The following is a 23,369-nucleotide window of genomic DNA, read 5'->3' as shown; positions in this document are numbered from 1 at the left end:
TCTTAAACCATTGATCAGTCTTTAGCTTCGGGGGGTGGGGGGAGGAAACAAAGGAGGGATATGATCATGGTAAAAAACATGATTGGCAAGGAGATTCCCTCAAATCAGCAAAAAGCATCCAGTGAAGCCGACTGAAAAGAGATTAATAAGAGACAAAGAAAGCACACCATGCAAAGATAGTCTACAGAATTCCTTCCCACGAAGCATGATAGTAGTGTGTCTTTTTAAAAAAGGCTATTAGATGAATTCATAGAGGACAGTTCAGTTGAAACTCAACATCTTTTTCCGTGCCAGTGACAAGGGGAAAATAGTGAAAGAGGAATGAGTATGTTTCCAACTCCTGCTTGCCAGCACCTCAGAGGCATCTGATTAGCAGGATTAGAAACAATATGCTGTACTAAGATGAGCCCTGGTCTGATCCAGCACTTTGATCCAGCCTTACATTATTTATTTGTTGTTATTTATTGTATTTATTCATCAAATTTAGATGAATTAGATGAGCCGATCTAGATCACATACAATTATCTTTTACAATATGGTCAATCAGCTCATAACTGCACATTTTAACATTAATTGTTTAAAATATACATTTATGTTAGAAAAATGCAAGGGACATTGCATTGGAAGAAAGCTAAGGATTATCGATACAGCAGTCTCGTGGCAGGTAGTTTTCTGAGGCACTAGAGGCTTTTTAAAAACTGAGTCATTGATACCCAAATTAATCTCACGGTTCAATTTAACCTAGATTAAATAAAATATAAATTAGATGCTATTTTGATGTGGGTAGGACATAGCAAAATAACATAACTAGGTAGCTCTTTCCCCTCTTTTAAGAAAGTTACCTTTACATTTTTTTAAAAAATCAATCTGAATATTTGTTTTTCATTTTTGCAAAATGTATTTTGTTTTCAAAATCCCTTTAGGAATTTTCTATAGGTCTCAAAGCTGTATTCAGATATACAAACAATGTGTATATGGGCATATTGTATATGTATAAATTACTTTGACCAAATCCCCAAGATTGGTAGTGTCAATGCATATGCTTGATAATCTGATTTGAGTCCCAACTCAAAAAGAATTACCCCGACAAAAAGTGAGTCAATCTAATCCTTATTGAAATGTTCTCTTCTTCTAGATAAGAAGGCTGCCCTACCTTGTTTTTTTCTTTGTTCTTGTTAAATGTGTGGTTTGTATAAGCCAAAGTCCATTCCAAAGCTCATGTAGTTCACTGGAAACAGCAATGACCCTATGAATGAAATGAGATAGTAAGTCAGTGAATATCAGATGCTAAAAGAGTCACCTTTAACAAAGTATTTGCTAAACTGCTTCTTGTTATTCATTTTAAAAGGATCTTCGATTATAATCATGACAAATGCTTTCTTAATATTAGAATTGCAATCATTGATCTACTGCAGAATTATATCCAACAGATATTTGCAGATGGTCCTTCTTCCAATCAATTTAGAAGACTAGATTGTTTTTGTCTGAGCAGTAAAATTGCACCACATGACTTGGACCAGAGATCTAAAGTTTAGCAACCAACTATACTTTGGGTTTGTCCCATTGCCAGCTCTCTAGAATAAGACAATGGTTTTAGGGTAGACAATTTTCAGAGTTTTGAAATAAAGTTGAGATCACTATGTTTGGAAAAAACAAAATCTTGTGTGTATGTCTTAAGGGGTGGGGGGAATTCTATTATCCCTGAGGGCCAAACAGGGGAACTTCCAGTTATGAATAGACCAGAAGTCAAAATGGCATAAATGCACCAACCAATGCTTTTAAGCCGAGAAAAAGGCTGTGTTTTTCTTGGGGAAGTAGAAGAAAATGTCTTTTTGTACTGCTAGGTGTCATGTCTTACTGGGTTATGCTTTGAATTTATGATGTATCTCAATTGTCCTCACAACAAATCCATGTGAGTATTAAATAATATGCAAGTGAGAAAGAAAACCATACACTGAGTCCAGAGTGGAGTTCAGAGCATTAAGATCACATTTTGTGGTTGGTGCTATGGTGAACCAATACATATATTGGTTTGATTTGTGGCAAAGTAAAATATTTCAAATGCGTACAAGGAAGTGAAAGAGATGTTTCTCTACTGCTGCTATTTTCCCACTATTAGATAGCTTCTCCTTTCATGCAGAACAAAGGTAAGATGTAACCGACTCAGTTAGACATCTATGTAAAGTAAATTTCAGGGCAACTTAGCATGTTCTAGAATCCTCTGCTACTTACAAAAGGATTCAATTATGAAAAGAGCTTTTTCAACCATTTGGGTAATATGGGAAGAATTGCCAAAAGGTGAAAATTTGAAATTGCCTAAAATTTAGACCATTCTATTGCTAGAAATATATATGTAGTCACTATATCAGTATGAGGACTTACCCCAGGGCCCATGATATGGTTGCTTATAACTGAATCATGAACTGTGGAAAACACATTCTCTTTGTGAATTTCAGCAATGTTAACTTCAGCTGTCAATGTGTGGCCTAAATGACTCAAAAATATCTATACACGTCTTTCTTTTGTGATAAATAGCACTTCTAGTTATTGACATTTTGCAGAATTGTGTACTGTATTAATTCTCTGTAGCTATATTATTCCATTTTTTTCTCCCAGAAATATTATGAGAAGAAGGTATAAGAAAAACTGAAAACTCCTCTTGGCCCTTTGACTTCTAGAACAATGCATGCACAAAAAGTTGTATCTGAATATAAAATCTGTCAGCAGGTGTGAGAGAGCAATCAATTCTCCTAGTTCAAAAGCTGGTACCTTGCCAACCTGAGATGGCTTCACCTGCAAAGTGGAAGAAGATGAATCAATAAATGAAAGAAATCTATCTTATATAAAATAAAATCTAACACAAATACAGGCTAACCCACTCAGTCCTGAAAGTCATAGACTGAATTTTGAAAATCAGTCATGTATTTCTGCTCTTAATGGATAGTGTACTTGTAAAAAATATATTTGTTGATTTTGAAAAGAAATGTTCCAATCTTTAAAAGAAAAAGATTTCTTTTATTTCTTTAAAAGAAATAACTCAATACATCACATTCATTACCATCCTGTGGCTTCTTGGACACCAGAAATAGCTTGCTAGATAGACAAGCACAAAAACCAACACCACATAGTTCTGTCTCATTTCTTTTTAGAATAGATAGCCACGTCTTGGAGGCTATCGATATTTTCTAGACAAGGACCCAAGTTTACATTGCAAACTGATCATTTTTACACTAAAGGAAATCCCACTTTGATCAATGGGGGGTGACATCCAAGAAAGAATGGATAAAACTATTACCTTGGAATTGGGACAAAGTAAAATTGTTTAGTAAGAGTGGCAATATTTCCACAAAGTCAACACAACCCTCACAATTATTGGAAGAAAAGAATCTGTTGGTTTCATGGTGGTCCCTGAGCCTAGTGGTTTTCTTACAGATGTTTCATTACCCAACTAAGTAACATCATCAGTCAGCACTGATGAGGTTACCTAGTTGGATGATGAAATGTCTGCAAGAAAACCACTAAGCTCAGAGAGCACCAAGGATCCCACAGTTCAACCCCTGAGCTACAAATATTCTCGTCTGTCAGAAAAGCATCTGTTTTCATTGATTGACTGTATTTCTTGCTTACCTGGGCATTATGTAACAGTCTTCTAGTTTGCTGTCCAGTATGTTCAGATCCCTGAAACAGTGAGACAGAACATTCAGTGTGACAGATGCCAACCTAACCAAGCCCACATCAATAAACACAGCTGAATCAACAGAGAAAATGCATGTTTGAGAGACTAGTCAAGAAAGTTAGCATGCAACTCCAGCTGCAAAAAATCTTATATGGGCTTACAAATTGAACAGCCACCAGCTTTTCTCATCAAAAAAGTAAACCAATTACATTGACAAAAAGCCACTGGAAATAAAAAAATTGCATTTAAGATTGCCTATGATAAAATTCTTCCTTTTTGTCATAGAAATGTAGGTTATATATTCACTGTTAGCAAGAGTTGCATTACTATTATTGTTAATTTTAGTTCTGTTTATTGCCTCAAGGGTTATATATTGTAACATAATTTTGTTGCCACTAGTTAATGTTAATTAGATGTTTTAATAGCCTATAATACCTATTTGTTAAGTTTTGGCAGGTTTACTTTTTTAACTATCAGTAACTTAATCACTTGGAATATTTAACATTGCTGTTGCATACTCAAAATTACAGTTACTATTATTGTTACCTGTTTAACGTTTAGTCATCCTTTGAGTCCTGCGACATATTTCGTTAATAATCATCAGCCATCAAGTCTGATATTCTCAAAAGAAATAACAGCCCTCTATAAACTGCCTTCAAGGGAGGTGATAATTAGCACTGAAAATTACAAATAGAGTTTTTGAAGTTGAATAGCAACAACTGGGCAGTGACACTGATGATTGGACTGTCAAGACAAGTTATTAGAGAACTCCGCAAATGCAGCCGACACACTCCTCAGAGTGAAAACAAGAAGGTGAGTCTATGCAATGCTTACATGTTGAATGGGATATTTAATGTATGGGGAAACTCAGCGGTTGAAGATCTAGCATTTAGACAGTCTAACACTGGTAAGCAATAATCTTACCTCTTTAAACTCCATTACATTCTCACGAGAGACAGGCTAATACAAACGAATCAATCAGAGTGTGTGTTTAGCAAGATCAAACTTAAGAGGAGAGTTTAAAAATCCATTTATTCTTCTAAAGCCACGACTTTTTTCCCCATTAACATGTTATATACATTAGTGTCTTCTAGTCATGAGTCATGTCACAGTTTAGTTGGTTAGCTTTTAAATTATTTAACAACCATAAGTTATTAATACAATTTTTTTAAAGTCTTGCACATCGTCTTAAAACAAACTTGGGTTCATTTATATATAGATTTTGTTTTTGTAAAAGAAAGGGTTTATATAAAAAACATATTTAGGCATCTCTTGAAGAAGAAATCAAGCAGGCATTTAAAGCTAAACACACGTAATTCCAAATTTAGTTTGTTACAAAAGTTTTCAGCTTTATTGACAAGTTATGGCAAACATATTTGACAAAATTATGTTTCCTATTTAGAGAAGCTTACACATGGAACTTTATGTGATTTAAAAAATAATAATAAAAAACAAAACAAATACAGATTAAAACACTGGACAATTTCAGTTAGCTACATCCATACAGTAGCAGCTTGTTGTCAACCCCGTTAAAACAGCATTTAAAATGAAATTTACAAACTTAATATTAAGCATTTTAAATCTAACTAACATATATTAAAAGACAGGTTAAAACAGCTTATCTACATCTCGATTATCATCTGCTTCAAAAAAGGTCATATTACATTTTTGTTAGCAACCCTAAATAAAAACTCAACCTTAGTGTGGGGACAGGGTGTAAGAGATGCAGCTTCATGCTTCTTTTTTTGTTTTTTTTTCCTGTTTTGCTTTAAAATTACACACAACAGTGAGGAGGAAAAACCAAGACAACATCATCTTGCTGAAAGGTTTAGTCAACAACTGCCAACAGTCTTTTAAAGTCCATGTCCTAAAAATAATACTAATGCCAGTTTCACTCCATTCTGGAAACATAAGTAGTATACAGGTAATCATAAGCAGTAATTCCTAGGATAGAAAAAAATGGGCTATTACTTGTCTTGTTGCCATTTACGTGGAGACCACGGGTTCTTAATTGTCTTTAAGTTGAGGTCACAGATGTGGAGAATATCTTTCAATATCTACCATAGGGATGTTCCCTGTAACTCCCCCTGGTTGACCTGGGAGTTGGAGCTTTTAGGCTGGGACGACTTATGGTCCATTCTTCTTGAGCTGAAACAGACAAAATGAAGAAGAAAATGCTTTATTTTGGTAGACATGGACATGGGGATCTGATCAAGCTAATAATGCATCAAGTATTAGAATATGAAGCCAGCAGTACTGTCTCAGATCCAACTGCTAAAAAAAAGAAAGCTCTCAGTGAGGACCGAAAACTCTCTTTCTTCCAATTTGTAGCACATGTAAACAATCAATGTTTCAGCAAAATCAGCCCGGGAGAAAAGAAAAATCCACCACTCTTCGATTTTTGCCTGCTGCGAACTTATTTCATACCTGAATTTCTAATATGGTCTGAATAACTGGATCAGGAATTGAGTCAGAAGGGAGGAAGTGAAAGATGAATGATTATCTGTTTTCCCATTTAACTTAAAAAGCACGGTGGAAATGATGGGAAACTTAGATAATATTAAAGTGGGCTTTCCAATACAAGCAGGTAATTCTGGGGACACACAAAAGTCTATTAAAAGGGAGGGAGGGAGGGAGAGAGAGAGAGAGAGAGATTGCTATAGGTTATATTACAATGACAATAGACTGGTATTAGCTCTGAGTGATGTTACTGTTGTGATTTTACTAGCGCCCATTTTTCTCTATGTTATCATATACAACCAACAATTTACAACCATTTGTTTACGGATTGGTTGAAGTTACAATGGCACTGAAAAAGGTGATTCATGACCGTTTGTTACATTTAACACCTGTTGCAGCATTCCATTGGTCACAAATTGATCAAAATTTGGACGGTTGGCAACTGGCATGTATTTACGATGGTCACAGTGCCTGGGTGGGGTGGGGAGTCATGTGATCCCTTTTTGTGACTTTCTGACAAGCAAAGTGAATGGAGAAGCCAAATTCACTTAACAACCATGTGACTAACTTAAGAACTGCAGGTGGCAAGAAAGATAATAAAATGGGGCAAAACTCACTTAGCAACTTAGTAGCTGAATGATTTCCAAGCAGTATTGGTTCAATAAATATGCCTCTTCTACACTCGCATAACATTGTTAAATCACTGTGAGGAGTAAAATAACAACTAATTTCATCCTAGAAATACATTAAATACATTAATAGGGGGCAGTACAGACCTAATTTATGGCTCTGCATAGAAAAGATAGTGTTTAGATAAACTATATCCAATTAAACATAATAATCTGAAATATTAATTTATACTGAACGTAATTTCTCAACAGAGAATAACAATGTTCTGTGATATTGCTTGCAAAATATTAGCATAATTTTTCATTCTTAAATAGTTTTATTAAAAAGAACTGGAGCATGGACATCTAATTTTCTTATATTTTAAAAACAGTTACTTAAAAATACTATTATTATTATTATTATTATTATTATTACTACTACTACTACTACTATTACTACTACTATTATCATCATCATCATCATCCTGATTTACTATGGCCTCTCATGCTGAAAAATTCTTGGTGGCTTACAACGTCCACATATACAATTAAAACAATTTAAAATGAAATGTTTTAGAAACTGCATAGGAAAGCAAGGCTTCTTATATTAAAGGACCATTTGTTTGTTGAGAAAAATCTGCAATCATCTCTGTCAGATTCTTTGGTCTATACCCTGATGCTATTCCTTGCCTTGTTATGACTGAATGTAATAGGATATGCTTCTGAATAAACATACTTAGTACTATGCTTGAATGGCTATTGCTATTTATAGAATTTGCAGTGTAATTTTATATACAGAAGTAACTCCCCTGAATAAAGCAAGATTTTCTGGCAGGTAAATACAAGGGACTACAGTCTTAATTACTTATTTAGCAGTTCTGTTGATTAAAAAACATTAAGAATATGGTAGGCTTAGCTGAGTTTTTCTAGAGGCCAGTTTCTAACTACTGAAAGGATTTGTGATTGTTTTTCATCCCTTTCCTCCATCCCATTCCTAAGCTTTGTATTTGAAGCTAGAATTCCAAGTACCTTGAAATATACTCCAAATATATATTGTTGCCTAATTTATATCTTGACCCCACTTGCTTCCCAGTTCGTTTACACAGGTACACAACTTAGATCACTGCTTTGATTCTTATGAGAATGAAGTTAAATAGGCAAAGATGCATCCTTTACCATTTTAGCTTCCTAATTAAAATCTGTTCTACTCATATCATGCTGTTTATTTATTAGATTTTTATCCTGCCTTTATTATTTTTATAAATCACTGACAATGGCAAACATGCCTAAATACTTTTTCCTCCTCCTATTTTCCCCCCACAACAACATCCCTTGAGAAGTAAATTGGGCTGAGAGAGAATGGCTTTCATGTTATGTGACTGGGAATTCTGGGAGTTGAAGTCCACAAGTCTTAAACTTGCCAAGTTTGAAGACCCTTGAAGTAGAGGATGGCCACATTTGCTTTCTTTCCAATAGCCAAACTGCATCATTCCTAGCAGCATCCAAGACTTCCACCGAAGGGATGACCTTACTATGCATGTATAGAAGGGTGGAACTGATGTTGTAATATCATGGTGCCTCTTTTATCATTTGGGAGTCTCATCATGGTTGATGATGCCTCTGATCAGCACTGCTTCTAGTTTTTAGCACTTCTTGGACAGACCATGGGATTTGCAAGAAAGTAAACACGGGCGCAAAGAGCCCTACGTTGTTGTGAGGTGGACTATAATTTTGCTGTAAAAAGACAAAACCAAGAATCCAGAAGCTTTATCCAGTCTCAAAATGAAAAACAATGAAATGCATCGGTCAGTTTATGTCTGGATAGTTTATTAAAAAATCCAGACACAAATCTGTCAGGATAGACTTCTGCCTTGCAAAGAGAACCTTAAATTGGATTGGATTTAATTTCTCTGCATATCCTTTTTTCTCTTCACAGAAAGTTTTTTTTCTTCAGGCGATTGCTCTTTCAAAGGAGATCACAACTTTCTTTGTCACAGAAAAGATATGACAGGAAGATGTTTTGGGGGAGTAGGAGTTGCTTCTTTTGAAGAACTTCCTATGCAGAACTTGAAATGTGTGAGGCATGTTGAAGTGTTATTTTGAATAAATTATTTTTTCTAGTATTGCTTGGGATCTGTTTGACCTGAACATTCATTCCTCCCCCTTCGTTTGATTCCAAATGCAGAAAATTAGACTTGTCATATGCCCAGAGTTACCGACAGGATGCGAAAGATGACAAGCTCTGTTGTAGGAGGATGAAAGCATAACATGTTCTATTCCTCAATGCCGGGGTAATTTTGGAGAAAAAGGAAAAGATACATGCTTTAAAAGCTGCAGAAATCCAATCTACACACTTCTCCCCCTTCGTGCAATTATTTTTCTTATTACATTTCTTTATAGAACTTTAAAAAGTGAAGAAAATGGCAACCAATATTAATAAGGAATTGGACCAATTCCTCTACAGGAAAGATTTTAACTTGGGAACAATATCGGTTAAGAGAAAGGCAACAGAACCAGGGTATTCAGGACCCTAATGTGAAGCTGTCAAAAGATTCAGGACAGATGGATAAGAGAATAACAGAGTTGGAAGCAGTGGTGGGCTGCTACTGGTTCAGACTGGCTCGTTTGTATTGAAGAAGGACCAGAGAAGGAATATATTTTATATAAGTTAGCTAGCTCCTGAGCATATTATAACTCTCTGATCTATAGGTCATAGGGACAGAGGGCAACTCTGTCTGTGTTACGCTAAAGAATTAGGAAATCTATTTAGAGGAAGTAACAATGTATTTAAAGTTGAAAACAAGGAAGCTGCAATCAAGGGAAGGTCTGTAAGAAGCATTTTTGTAAGTGTAAGATAATGGTAAAAATAGCATATACTTACAGACATCCTGTCTTCTCTACCACATCCTCTTTCTTATGTTTTGTTTGCAGGACAAAATATGTTTTTAGGTATTTTGTAAGCATAAAATCTATATTTGGTAAATAGGTTATAGGTGAACGCCCAGGCTTGGGCTGAAATCATCATAAGGTATAAAAGAACTAACCCCAGCATGTAATGGGGGTTCAGAATTTGTCATGTTAATGCTCTGAACGCTTTGCGCAAATAAACCTGAATTCTTCCACCTCTCGTGGTCTCTTGTTCTGTGTTGAAACCGAGACTGCTGCAACATTTTCTGGCGAGACTCCGCCGGGACTGGAGGGGCCCTGAGGCCCTCTGGGTGGTCCATCCCGACAGTCAGTGGATCGGTGAGTTGGAGGAATATCCCAGGCGCCATCGGAACCCTTTGAATCGAGGACTTCCCCAGACGGCTGACTGCTGCTGTCGGCGATTGGCGAACCCACGAACCACTGGTGAGAGGTGAGAAGAACAGGACTGGGGCTGGCCAGCAGTGAAAGAGGAATAAAAAGGAGAAGACGCCTGCAGGCAAGTATTGGATGGAAATATAATCCTCCCTGTAAGCAGGGACGGAGGAGAGGACTGATCACCCTCTCTTAACAGATAAAGTGGGTGGACTTGTCAAGTCTGATTGGAAAAGAGAGAGCCTACTGCAGTTCCCACTGGTGACTGTGAGTCTCCAGCACCGTGGGTCAGTAGAAAGCAGTGGCGTCCGCAGTTCCCATCGGAGACCGTGAACATCCGGCTCCCTGGGTCGGGCGTGTGCGAGTGGGTGTCTATGTGAAAAATCCCCTGCTGTGTTTGAAGAAAGTGGGACCCCTTACCCTCTTCTTCAACTCCCTCTCCTCTCTCTCTTGTCTGTTTATGTGGGAGGATTATGGGTGGTAGACAAAGTAAAGAGGTAACCCCTCTGGAGGTTATGATGAAACATTTTAAGGAGGCTTACCAGTCTCAGGATTATGGGCGTAAATGGGATAGGTAGAAATTGCGAAAATTTTGTGAAATTGAATGGGCCAACCTTGGGATTGGGTGGCCCCAGTGGGTACACTTGATATTCCCACTGCCGTGCAGGTACATCGTAGGGTCTTTCACCCAATGTTAGGCTACCCAGATCAGGGTCCATATATAGCGTGTGGTTGGATTTATTGAATCATCCACCCCTTGAGCTACGACGACTTAAAATGCAGCGGTGTAAAGCCCTGCTATCACGACATGTTACTCTTAAAAAATACAGAGATCTGTACAAGTGCTGCCTAGTTGTCCCGAGGAAGTTCCAAACCCCCTTATGTACCACGGGAGGTTTTGAAGAAGGGTCGGAGGGGAGGAATCGGGAGGGTGGCAGACTTTATGGCACGATTAGATCGACTATCTCCATATCTAAAAAGTCCCCAAGGTCAGAGGGAATGGATAGATCGGTCCAGGTGGATAGATCACTGCCTTCAACATCCACCCCAAAGGAAAGGCCCGTGGACCCTACCCCATCCACTTCAGCGCCGAGTACATCTGCTATGACTGAACCGGTCGCAGCCAGAACTCGGGCAAAAACAGAACAGGCTTCCCTGACAGCACCCTTGAGGCAAGTGGATCAGTTGGCAATCAATCCAAAGGATCCATCTGAATCAGTCACTCTGTCTTTATTCCAACATGTACCGTTCACTTCTTCAGATCTGTTGAATTGGAAACTTCACTATGGCCCATTTAGTGAAAAGCCCACAGAGGTGGCAGATCTAGTTAAGACTATAATGGATGCACATAACCCCAACTGGCTAGATATTCAACAGTTATTGGGGACACTTTTTAGCCGGAGGAAAGGGAGAAGATTAAGAACGCAGTGACTGAGATATTAAAACCTGATGTGCGGTTATATCACTCAATGGAGGATCTTTTGAGAGAAAAATACCCTCGAGTAACCCAGAGTGGGATATGTACCGGGATGATGGGAAGGATAGACTGAGGGATTATCAAGCTTTAGTGGTGCGAGCAATACGCCTTGCGGAAGCCTGTTATAAATATGTCAAAACCTTCCCTGGTGTTGCAAGAACCCACTGAAACTCCGGAAGCATTTATACCCGTCTTATTGACTCCTACCGTATGTATACCCCCATAGATCCCACAATCCCTGAGAACGCCAGGATGTTAACTATGGCGTTCATTTCCCAGAGTGCTCCGGACATAATGCAAAGCTACAACGACTGGAGGGAGCCCTGGGAAAGCCTATAAGTGAATTAATGGAGGTAGCTCGAAAAGTCTTTGCAAATAGAGATAAAGAGGAGGATAGGAAAAAAGATCAGAAGATGGGAACTCGGCCATAACCAATGTGCTTTATGTAAGAAATATGGGCATTGGAAAGGTGAGTGTCCCGAACGTGAACTACCCAGAAATAGGGAAGGACCCCCACGAAGCCTCAGTTTCGTGGTGGAAGATGGTCAGAGAAGGCTGACCCAGAGGGGTAGAGGACAGACAGAAACCAGACGGGGTTGGGCGGACCCCCTCTGGTGGGCTTGGCTCAAGCAGAGGAATGGGACTGAGGCTGACCGGGTTCAGTAAGCCTCCCTGAACCTATGGTCAGACTGAATGTGGGAGGCAAGCCAGTTACATTTTTAGTGGATATCGGAGCTACCCGATCAGTTTTAACCCAACCCTTAGCGCAGGCATCCCATGAAACTATTAATATTCAGGGAGCAATAGGGACAACTTTACAACGTCCCTTTCTGGTGCCCCTTGAATGCACCTTAAAAGGGCAGGCTATAACACACCAGTTTGTTTACATGCCTGACTGCCCAGTCCCATTATTAGGAAGGGACCTGCTCTGTAAAATGAGGGCACAATTATCCTTTAATGAGGATGGTTCCATGAACCTGGGGTACGGAAAAGTAACCTTGTCGGTACCTTTGGAAGAATCCTGGAGGCTTATGGTAGCGAGGGAATTTGGGTGCGCTGATAAGGAAGTCTGGAGGCAGTTTAAGGTTCCCTATTTGTGGGCGGAAGATAACCCCCTGGTTTTGCAGCACACCATCCACCCATTCTAATTGAGGAAGTGCCTCTGAAAGTTCCTGTGAGAATTCGACAAAGGGCATACCCTCGCCACATTATGCAAGCTATCCAGGATATTATTGACTTATATTTAGAACATCATATCCTGGTACCTACTGAATCGCCCTGGAATACCCCATATTGCCAATTCCAAAAGGGGATGGTCGGTTTCGCCCTGTTCAGGATTTGAGGCCTGTAAATTTAGCTACTATAACTATCCATCCGGTAGTTCCCAATCCCTATGTCATATTGGGACTTATCCCTCGGGAGGCTCAGTGGTTTTCTGTTATAGACTTGAAAGACGCCTTCTTCACCATCCCCATACACAAGAAAAGTCAGCATTTATTTGCCTTTGAGTGGGAAAACCCTAATACTGGTAGGAAGCAGCAATATACCTGGACCAGGCTGCCTCAAGGATTTAAGAATTCACCTACACTTTTCGGTGCAGCTCTGGCCAGGGATCTGGAGGCTTTACACGTACCAGCCCCAGATGTGGTTTTACAATATGTGGATGATTTATTAGTAACAGGATATGCAGAGGATGCGTGTTGGCAAAATACAGCTGATTTACTTTCACTACTAACTGCAGGGGGGAAAGAGATAAAGTACGGCCCCCAGATATTGCGGTTACTAGACAGTGTGTGGGCTCCGAGCAAAGTAGCAGGCATGCACTGCCGGGGCCACCAGAGGGTGGTGACAGATATACAAAGGGGGAATGAGAGAGCTGACAAATTTGCACGTGAGGCAGCCCGATTAGACTTTGTTCCCCTTGAAAGGCACCTTGCCATATGGGTGCCCGATGCTCATCCCCAACCCCATTACTCGGAGGAGGATAGGGACCGGCTAAAGGCACTCGAGGCACACCAAAAAGGCCAGTGGTGGGTCTTACCAGACAAGAGGGTGTATATTCCTGCTCATTTGGCCTGGGATGTTGTACGTCAGCTACATAAGCAATTGCACCTAGGTAAGACTGCCCTCACAAAGGCGCTTAGGAGGGAGGTGTATATAGATAGAGTTAACAGCATAGCAGCCAATGTATGTGCCCGTTGTGAAATATGTGCAGCCAATAACCCCAGGCAAGGCCCGCAGCCACCAATGGGCCACCAACCCCGAGGCTGTTACCCCTTCGACTCTTTGATGGTGGACTTCACCGATATGCCTCGTTGTGGCCCTTATAATGCACTGCTGGTTATTGTCTGCACATATACGGGCTGGCCAGAATGTATACCTACACGTACAAAGAAGGCCACTGAGGTTGCTCGAGCATTACTTCATATTGTAATACCAAGGTATGGGTTACCCTCCCGGATCTCTTCGGACGATGGTCCGGAGTTTATTCACAAGGCAACACAGCAGCTAGCAAAAGTTTTAGGTATTACATGGAAATTACACTGTAGTTTCCACCCCCTTTGGGGGCCGGGTGGAAAGAATCAATCGAACAATTAAGGACAAGCTGGCAAAGATATGCCAGGAGACACATCTCAAATGGACTGATGCCTTGACCCTAGCCCTGGTGGCAATACGTTGTGCACCACGCAGGGATATTTCGGTCTCCCTTTTGAATTATTGTATGGCAGGGTTCCTAACTTGGTTAGGTTTGATATGCATGACATCACAAATGTATCTGATGTTATTAGGTTAAGACAACTCAAGGCCCTAAATGAAATTATCCATAAATTACAGGAATATGTGTTAACATGTAAACCTCAGGTTTTGGTAACTTCCCCCACAACATACGTCCAGGGCAGGAGGTTTGGGTTAAGGATTGGAAACGGGAAACATTGTCTCCCAAATGGAAGGGCCCTATACTGTAGTCATGTGTTCTCCCCTTGCTGTTAAGGTAGCGGAGATTAAATCATGGGTTCATTGGTCTCGGGTTAAATTAGCTGCGCCTGCCTGTTGGAAAGTCAGATCTCAACCTGACTTTCCACTCAGGTTGACCTTTAAAAAGGTGAAGAGGACTCTCTCCCCTAGTGGTGACACTCCGGAAGCTGTCCCTCTACCTACGGGAGACGAAGAGGAATTGCCCTCCCTAGTGGTGACACTCCGGAAGCTGTCCCTCTACCTACGGGAGGCGAAGACCACCAGACCCTTACTACTCCTATTTCGGAGAGTCTCCCGGGCGGCTTAGGTCACGTGCTAGACTCCCCTAATACGGGAATTGGGAAAAAGGGAGAGGGGAGGACAGTAGAAAATGGAGCCTCGTCAAAGGTTAAGGGAAACTGCTTGTATCCGAAGGGTCTTATGCCATCTGTCTGGGTTGTAACCATATTACTGGTATTAAGTGTGGTGATTAATTCATTGTATCTTTACTCAACGCTGATAAAGGGAAAACCAGCCCAAGACGATCCTTTACCCCAAGAGATAGAGCAGTTGGAGGAATGGTATTCCCCTGAACCTTTTTATGATGACCCTCCCCCAATTATAAACCCCAGGAAACGGAACAATGCGTTGATTGCTTCCTGGTTCGTAATACTGGGAGACACTTTACATATACCAATACTAGGCCTCCAGGTTGCCATATCACAAGTCTCCCACAATGTGAATACCAAGGGACGAAATATTGGCAATGTGTACAAAATGAAACAATAAGATGTTACTTTCTCCGTTCCCCATGGGTCCCTGTCCGCCACAATCGGGTACTCCGTACCCTGAACTCCCTCCATGAAGATCAGAAGTGTAACATCCATGTGGAATGTAAGGATGGAAAGGGGGGTCTTAACTACAGGGTAGGAAAGCCCACAATGTGCACAGACTTCACCCTGCCACGATGTAAACATACCACATGGTCTCCTCCAACCTCTTGTAATGGTACTAAGTGTACAGGGGCAATGAGGGTTGAGATATTTGTCAATCGTTGTCAGGGGAAGCAGGGCCTGGTTTGTTATGTAAATGACAAAGCAGTGCCTACCCCATTTTGGAAGAATCCTAAGGAATATCAAGCCCAGCCATCATTGTATTTGTAGGGATCCTGGTTGGGGCTTGTGTCATCTTGCCATGTGTGATACCTCTTTTTATACGTACTGTTTCAAGTTCTGTCTCGTTGTTAATTGAAAAGATGGCTCTTATGGTAAAGGACCCTGTCGGTGTTTATGAGGAACTCTTTCCCCTATGTCCTCCTTCCGGGAATCTGAAACTACACAATAAATCTACGATTTGGGTGAAGTTTCAAAGAGAGAATGAAGAAGGACCAGAGAAGGAATATATTTTATATAAGTTAGCTAGCTCCTGAGCATATTATAACTCTCTGATCTATAGGTCATAGGGACAGAGGGCAACTCTGTCTGTGTTACGCTAAAGAATTAGGAAATCTATTTAGAGGAAGTAACAATGTATTTAAAGTTGAAAACAAGGAAGCTGCAATCAAGGGAAGGTCTGTAAGAAGCATTTTTGTAAGTGTAAGATAATGGTAAAAATAGCATATACTTACAGACATCCTGTCTTCTCTACCACATCCTCTTTCTTATGTTTTGTTTGCAGGACAAAATATGTTTTTAGGTATTTTGTAAGCATAAAATCTATATTTGGTAAATAGGTTATAGGTGAACGCCCAGGCTTGGGCTGAAATCATCATAAGGTATAAAAGAACTAACCCCAGCATGTAATGGGGGTTCAGAATTTGTCATGTTAATGCTCTGAACGCTTTGCGCAAATAAACCTGAATTCTTCCACCTCTCGTGGTCTCTTGTTCTGTGTTGAAACCGAGACTGCTGCAACAGTATTGGTAGTTACGACCACTGGCTGGATCCGCCCACCCGGGCCGGTGCTATCCCATCCTATATATCTCAAATTTTTGCTTGCTCATGCAACCCAGCTGATTTCTGCGCCTCACCCGCTCTACTCACCATGGCTGCTTCGTGCAGGAAATCCCTGTGTTTTTGCAGATGTGTGCAAGCACGGATAGTGCGTGCGCACATGCTCACATTTTCAGTTCTGCACTAGGCGAACTGGTTGTTACATTATGTGCAGCCCACCTCTGATTGGAAGGGATCTTGGAGGTCTTCTAGTCCAACCGTCTGCTTAAGCAGGAGACCCTATATAATTCCAGACAAATAGTTGTCCAATCTCTTCTTAAGTACGGTACTTCCAGTGAGGGAATACCCACAACTTCTGACAGTGGATAAATTCCACTGAGTAATTGTTCTGTCAGGAAAGTTCTCTTTAGTTCTAGGTTGGGCCTCTCCTTGATAAGTTTCTATCCATTGCTTCTTGTTCTGCCTTCAGGTGCTTTGGAGAGTAGGTGAAAGGAACTACAGGTTAACCTCACTTAGTGATCTTAGTGAGGACAACCTGTAGTTCCTTTCATCTACTCTTCAAAGCATCTAAAGGCACTATTGTAATTTAGTGAACAGTTTGAGGGATGATTCAGCTCTCTGAGCACATTGCCTTTTTGTACTGGGTTTTTTTTTTTGTAAGCATATTATAATGCTGCCCATATATACAATCCATGATGCTCTTTTCTGTAACAAACTGCCATTTCCTTTGAACTTCTTTCCCTCCTTTCCTTTGATAATGAGATTTCCTTCGTTTCTACTTGGCTTTACCACAGTTTGATCCTTTTTGTCTTATCAGGCATCTTTACTGATAAAAAAAATGTCATTTGGTTATTTTTTTTCATAAATTTCTAACTAAAGGGGGCAAGAATGGGAAATCCTGCAGACACTGCCAAACCATAATTCCTAGCAGCCCCTCAGCATGGTCATTGCTGAAGCAGGTTGGCATAATCTCCTGCATGGATTAGCTCCCCCCCAAATTGAGTCACCATTGAAGAGAACCTTAGAAGAGAAAGGTTGCTCTGTCTCTGCTGGTAAGCTATATAATAGTTATTGGTGCTTATTGCTTTGAATAAAACTCCAAAGTGCATTGTGATGCTGTCTTCTGAAACCTTGTTACCTATTCCAATTAACTAATAGGATGTAACTGAACATAAATCCAAAAATGAGATTTTTGGATACAGAAATAACACTTTTGGTTGGAACTACTTGGGTTAACTGAAACAATGTTTTACCTAATGTTGTACAGTTGGTATATTTTTAACCACCGTTGGGTTTAACTACTGAAAATGTGTTTGCAAAGGATCAAATCTTGCTACTATTATAGTAGTCTAGCCCTATACTGTCCACATTAGACAGAGGTTATTCTGGATGTTGTGACTTTATAACATTTGGAAGGTTGTACCGTAGACTCCTCAGTCCTGTCAGAATTGCTGCTCATTTTCCCTTTAAGCAACATCATTTATCTGTCCTATTTGGTGTTTAGCAGCTGATCCACAACTGCATTCTGCTGGAAGGATTTAGTGTATAACATTTTAGTCCTGTACCAGTAGAACTAGTAGAATTCTATCTGCAAAACTCCATCTTGGTCAATCTCAATCAGAAGTCCTGGAGCAAAGGGCCAGGGTGTAGCTTGAGGTCTCCAAGGTATCCATGATTAACTATCAGGTTAGTACCCATGCCAGAAGAAATTCAGTAAAGATGACCTTGTCCTATTGGTGCCTTAAATCCATTTTTCCTTCCCAGAAAAAGATACCAGAGTTAGGAGTGAATGAAAGAGAGGATGGGTTGCCAGCTAAAAGAAGTATCGATGTGACATGGGAAGACGTTGCTCTGGAGTGGGGATGCTTAGAGATTAGAGGTTGTATGGAAGGGCCCTCTCTGTCTTGAATTGGAAGAATGGTGCAAAATATTTGGAAGAGAAATGATACAATCAAGGTGAATGCAAAAGGAGGAAAAAGAAGACCCCCCCCAAACCTAATTATGTCTATAAGTTTAATAAAAAGTTAATTTAAAATAATGGGAATTGTTTTAAAAGCACATGCATTAAATGCATGAACAGAAACCCTTTACAAATGTGGATATTTCCAGCATTCTGTGTTTTCAGTGAATCAATACAGCAACCCACTATTAAGAATCTCCTCTCTTAAGGATGTACATCTGGTGGGACTTTGTCTGTGGTGGCTCCCTCCCTTTGGAACATCAACCCTATGGAGATTAGACTGGCCTCCATTGTCACACTTTTTTGCAAGGCCCTGAAGACCTGGTTTTGCCAACAGGCCTGGGAAACTAGGAGCTAGATGGAGCCCATCAAGTGGCTTGTTTGATTGCTTGTTGTCACCAAGGTGAGTGGGAGGTTATTGTTTTTACTCTTTGTATATTGGGTGTTTTATTATTTGTGAGTCACGTAGAGTCACTAAAAATGAGTGGGCAGCCATATAAATTCATGAAATAAAATAACACAATGGGAAGTAGGAAGTTAATTGCCATCACTGTTGGCTGCTAGCCTTGGTTTGTTATCAATTGACAGTTACCAATTCTGACTTCAGCCATGATACTTAAAATTCGCACTGGCTCTTTTCCATTATCTTTGCTAGGCTCTGGGGAAACTTCCTACATGTATTAGAAGCATTGCCTTATCATGCATATATAGAACACATATTGAAAGACTATATAGAGGTCATACAATAATATAATAATAGATATAGACACCAAACATGGGTTGCTTGACAAGCTGAAGTCTGAAGACCATGACTGGCTCTGATTGCCAAAATAATGTACTTTTCTCGTATTCTATTTCATTTCCAAAGAGTGTGGTCCTTGGTGTGAAGCCAAGGATATTCCATATGCTCTTCCAACTCAAAACCTGGAGTCTGGAATAGGGTATCCTTCCAGTGGTCATGTTGCCACCCAAATGACTTTGCCCCTTGACCTCCATGCCATAGAGGATGTTTAACATGTTCTGTTGTCCTGTCATTTCTCCCTGAACCTGAGTGAGGTATTGATCCAGCCCCTCATAAAGGAATCTTAGGGAGTAATGATCAATGATATGTTATAGAAGAGTATATCTGTGGCTCAGGATTGAACTGTGAGGTCCTTGAAGCTCTCTGAGTTTGGTAGTTTTCTTGCAGACATTTCATTACCAAACTAGGTAACATCATCATTGCTAGAAGGGAGTGGGGTTACTATATACTAATAGCTTTCTCTGTCAGTGTTTTCTCCTATGTCAGTGTCTCCTATCTTTAAAAGACCATAAAAACACTATCACTTATTATGTTGCCAAATTCTGCTTCACTGCTACAAGACTGAGGCAACAAATATTGTCCAACACAATTGCATTTCTTCAATGTATTTAAAATTCTTTCCTTTCTTTCTTCCTCCCTTTCCTCCTCTTTAATTCATAAAACTTACTTTAGTTGCCATTTTAATGGACTGTGTGTATTTCACATATATGTTGGTCAAAGATTGTAATAAAGATTTAGCTACTTATCCTTCCCAATTGCTGTGACACAAGAATAAAAGCCATTTTGACGAAAAGGCAGAGGGGAGAATTCCCCCACACTTGTATTGTGCTTTAAAGATATTTGCAGGGGTAACATTAGGAATGGCTGAATTTTCTTGCATATTTTGAAAACTATGGGTTTAGTCATAGATATATGATTGGGATATTAAATGTGGCAATAAGGATTCTGGCATTTTTGTTCTTATTCCATATAGCTATTTTTTCCTGGATATTATGAAAATGATGGCTATTTAATATAGAGCACATACATTATCATTTCTCATTGGTATTGAGCGCAATTAAACACCAAATTGTCACTTTCATAAAGACCTGGAAGATCAAAAGCAAAACCAAGCAAAATCCATACACAGTGGACATGTTTAATGGGGAAAGTGTGTTATGCAAATACTGCCACTCTATTAACACTGAAGCGGAAGAGGACAGTTTTTAATTCCAGAAATCTATCCATTCATTTGTTAAACTGCTTTCATCTGATCAGTTGTGTTGTATGAAGACCATAAACCAAAACAAGGACAATTGAAAAGCTGCATTTACTTAAGCAGTCCTCCAAAAAGAAGCAATGGAGAGGAAAAACCACTGGAAATACAAGAATGTTCTTGCAGAATTCGGGTCCAGCAAATAGTGAAACTTTCCCAGAGTTCTCTTGACCCAAGAGCTCATTGAATTCAAGGAATTTAAATGATGGTTTCAGATCCAGCAAGAGTGATGCATGCTGGCAGAGCCACTAGTAAGTTGACAGTCTGGTGGCTTACAACTCCTCCTCCTCCTCCTCCCATCTTAAAATCTTCCAAGTTCTATTAACACTGGACAATGATAGACTCCTATCTTTAGAAGAAGATGATTCTTGGGAGAAGTTTCATATGCTCTTACAATCTAAAATTCTTTGTTAGAGGAGATTTACTGAAGTATTTCATAAATTATAGTTATATTCTTGAAAAACAGATCTTGATCTTTACAAAAGCAAGAGAATCTCGAAGAGAAAAATGCTGATTAAGAGAAACTGAAGAAAGAATGAGAGAAAGAATGAAAGAATGGGCATTTCCATGGGACAGTTTTAAAAGTTGAGGCTAATGCTGTCTTTTTCACTAAAAGCTGCATGTGATTACTACTTGTAAATTTAGGAATAGTGCACATTCTTGGTATATCAGCCATTGAGGATATAGCAGAAAATGTACCTAATAGCGTATGTTAGGCAGCTTATTTACATTTGTGGATTTGAATCCCCCATCCTTTTCTTTTTTCTTTTGCTTAAATAATCATCATTATTGGGTGGCATAAGGAATGATATTTGGACAAGAAATATTAGCCTATTATGAAGAACTAGTTGAGAAGCAACTATCTTAGTTAGATTACCAGATTGAATCCATGTTTTTTTAATAAGCAGAGGTCAGCTTTCTAGATTTACCAGACTTGGATACTGAAGTGATGAATGCTAAAACTGCTTTTATTACAGGGTTATAGTTCAAGAAACTTGAAAAACTGAACATGTTTCCTTCCTGCCTGCCTTTATCCTAACCAGAATTAGCAATATCAAGTCTGAGATGTTCTTTCACATTACAGTTTTGCTTTGACTAAGATTTCTCTTATCAGATTTCTCTTGTCTTGTTTGAGACTCTTCCTCCTGTTCTTCAAGGTTATTCTCATAGCCCATGACTGATTTATGGGGCTATCACAAGCCAAAGATGATATAGCTCTTTGGAAGATTCTTTTCATATTTAGACACAGATAAGAAAGAGACTGACAAAAATAAGTAGGTATTTAGGAAATGTGTATTTCCTGCAAGCTTTGCAAGTGGTGCTGATGTTTGCTGTAAGGATAATCGTAGACATGGAACAGATTCAAATTCTGAATGCTGTACAACTATAAAGAAATATAGAAAAAGGAACTGAAGATATCTTAGACATTATTAAACAAGATACCTCAAATGTATACATGTGAAGTTACTGAGTTACAAGTGATCAAGGAATTCAATATGTTTCTGGGGCAAGCATGGACAAAGGTGTATTGCTATTTTTCAGTTATTATTGATCCTACTAATGCAAAAGTATCTGAGGTATCACACAACAGCTCTGGGAGAAAGGGGATTAGACACAGCCCATTTATTTATTTAATAAATTGATATGGCTGACCATCTCATATACATGATTGTGGTGGCTAATAATTACAAAAAATAAAAAATAAAGATTAAAACAAAACAAAACAATAAAAACATAAATAACATAAACTGGCAGCTGAAAACAATCACAACATCCTACTATCAACATCAGAAGTGATATTCAGCAGGTTCTGACCAGTTCTGGAGAATCGGTAGCAGAAATTTTGAGTAGTTCAGAGAACCGGCAAATGCCACCTCTGACTGGAGATTTTACAGTATCCTTCCACTGCCATGCCCACTAAGCCACACCCACAGAACTGGTAGTACAAAAATTTGAATCCCACTATTGTATCAACATATCCAAGAAATGCTCTCATCCACACTACCAGGGCCCAAGGCTTGATGGCAGAGACTAGTTTTCAAGGCTTTGTGAAGATCCAGCAATGACATGGCTGGTCTGATTTTTTTGGATGGGGAGAGAGGTTCCAAAGAGAGGTCTCCAGGGCAGAAAAGGCCCTTTTTCTACATCCCGCCAGATGCAAAATCAAAACACCTTTATTTGTGGATGTTGGGGCTGCACACCTGACCAGCCACAGATTGCACACCACCACATCTGCTTAGTTACTAAAATGGACCTCAGTTATATACAAGGGAAAGGAAGACAAGGACAGGAGGATAAACCGAACCAAATTAGACAGAGGGCATCACAAGAAATGGAGAACTGGAAATTGGAAAGAGTTCATGAAAGAAAACATAATGACCAGTGGATTCAGGTGTTCAATTACAGTTCATTGTCATTGTTTTGTGGCTTTACAGATTCATTTGATATTACATGTGGAAGAAATGCCATTTTTCATTTGCAGGTATTGTTGTTGACATGGATCTATTAGGAAATCACAATTTTAAGTCAAGCGTGAGAGAAATAAAACCTTACATAAGATACATATACACTCAACACTCCAACAAACGTAATTATTTTTGAAACTGTCAACCTACAGGAATATGTGAGCATCATTTGCCTTGTTCTGTTTATTTTCACAGGTGGTTTATTCACCTGCTTTCCTGGAGTCACTTGCAATATTTTAAGAAGATTATTTGTTCCAATAGAATGAAACCAAAAGTATTCCCCCTGGCTCTTTAACAAAAATTACATGGACAAAATATTATTACATAGTGATGAAGTATTAGCTAAAATTAAAGTAATTTGCAGCTTCTAAAGCATAGGAAATATTTTGAAGTCAAATATTATCTAGATACAAATGCATTTTCACTGGTAATGTATTGCATGGATTTCCCCCACAAACT

General features: G+C 39.3%; 1 protein-coding gene and 1 long non-coding RNA gene across 13 annotated transcripts in view; one reads left to right on the top strand and one right to left on the bottom strand.

The window, feature by feature from the left end:
- The window catches only part of LOC148127794 (uncharacterized), a 120,376-nt gene extending 117,672 nt beyond the window's left edge, over positions 1 to 2,704 (top strand). For 3 of the 4 annotated variants that reach the window (XR_015740017.1, XR_015740018.1, XR_015740026.1), the window contains one exon: positions 2,617 to 2,703. This is a non-coding gene — a long non-coding RNA (uncharacterized LOC148127794). Of the gene's footprint in view, positions 1 to 2,616 lie in introns of all 4 variants that reach the window. The other variant, XR_015740023.1, reaches the window with a different exon arrangement.
- Positions 1 to 23,369, bottom strand: part of KHDRBS2 (KH RNA binding domain containing, signal transduction associated 2) — a 462,416-nt gene that overhangs the window by 29,316 nt on the left and 409,731 nt on the right. For 4 of the 9 annotated variants that reach the window (XR_015740011.1, XR_015740010.1, XR_015740012.1 and 1 more), the window contains 3 exons: positions 5,648 to 5,824; positions 3,628 to 3,678; positions 1,154 to 2,793 (listed from right to left, as the gene is read on the bottom strand). Coding sequence is in view for 3 of the 9 variants with exons in the window: in XM_026695174.2 (XP_026550959.1) it covers positions 5,727 to 5,824 (98 nt within the window). In the remaining 6 variants the exon portion in view is untranslated. Of the gene's footprint in view, positions 1 to 1,153; positions 2,794 to 3,027; positions 3,679 to 5,413; positions 5,825 to 19,158; positions 22,948 to 23,369 lie in introns of those variants that run through there. The other 5 variants (XM_026695174.2, XM_087915923.1, XR_015740013.1 and 2 more) reach the window with 4 other exon arrangements.

The sequence above is a fragment of the Pseudonaja textilis genome, chromosome 1 (assembly GCF_049901715.1).
Source record: "Pseudonaja textilis isolate UNSWEBS1 chromosome 1, rPseTex1.2, whole genome shotgun sequence".
Classification (NCBI taxonomy): domain Eukaryota; kingdom Metazoa; phylum Chordata; class Lepidosauria; order Squamata; family Elapidae; genus Pseudonaja; species Pseudonaja textilis.
This window is presented reverse-complemented; position numbering and strand designations above follow the sequence as displayed.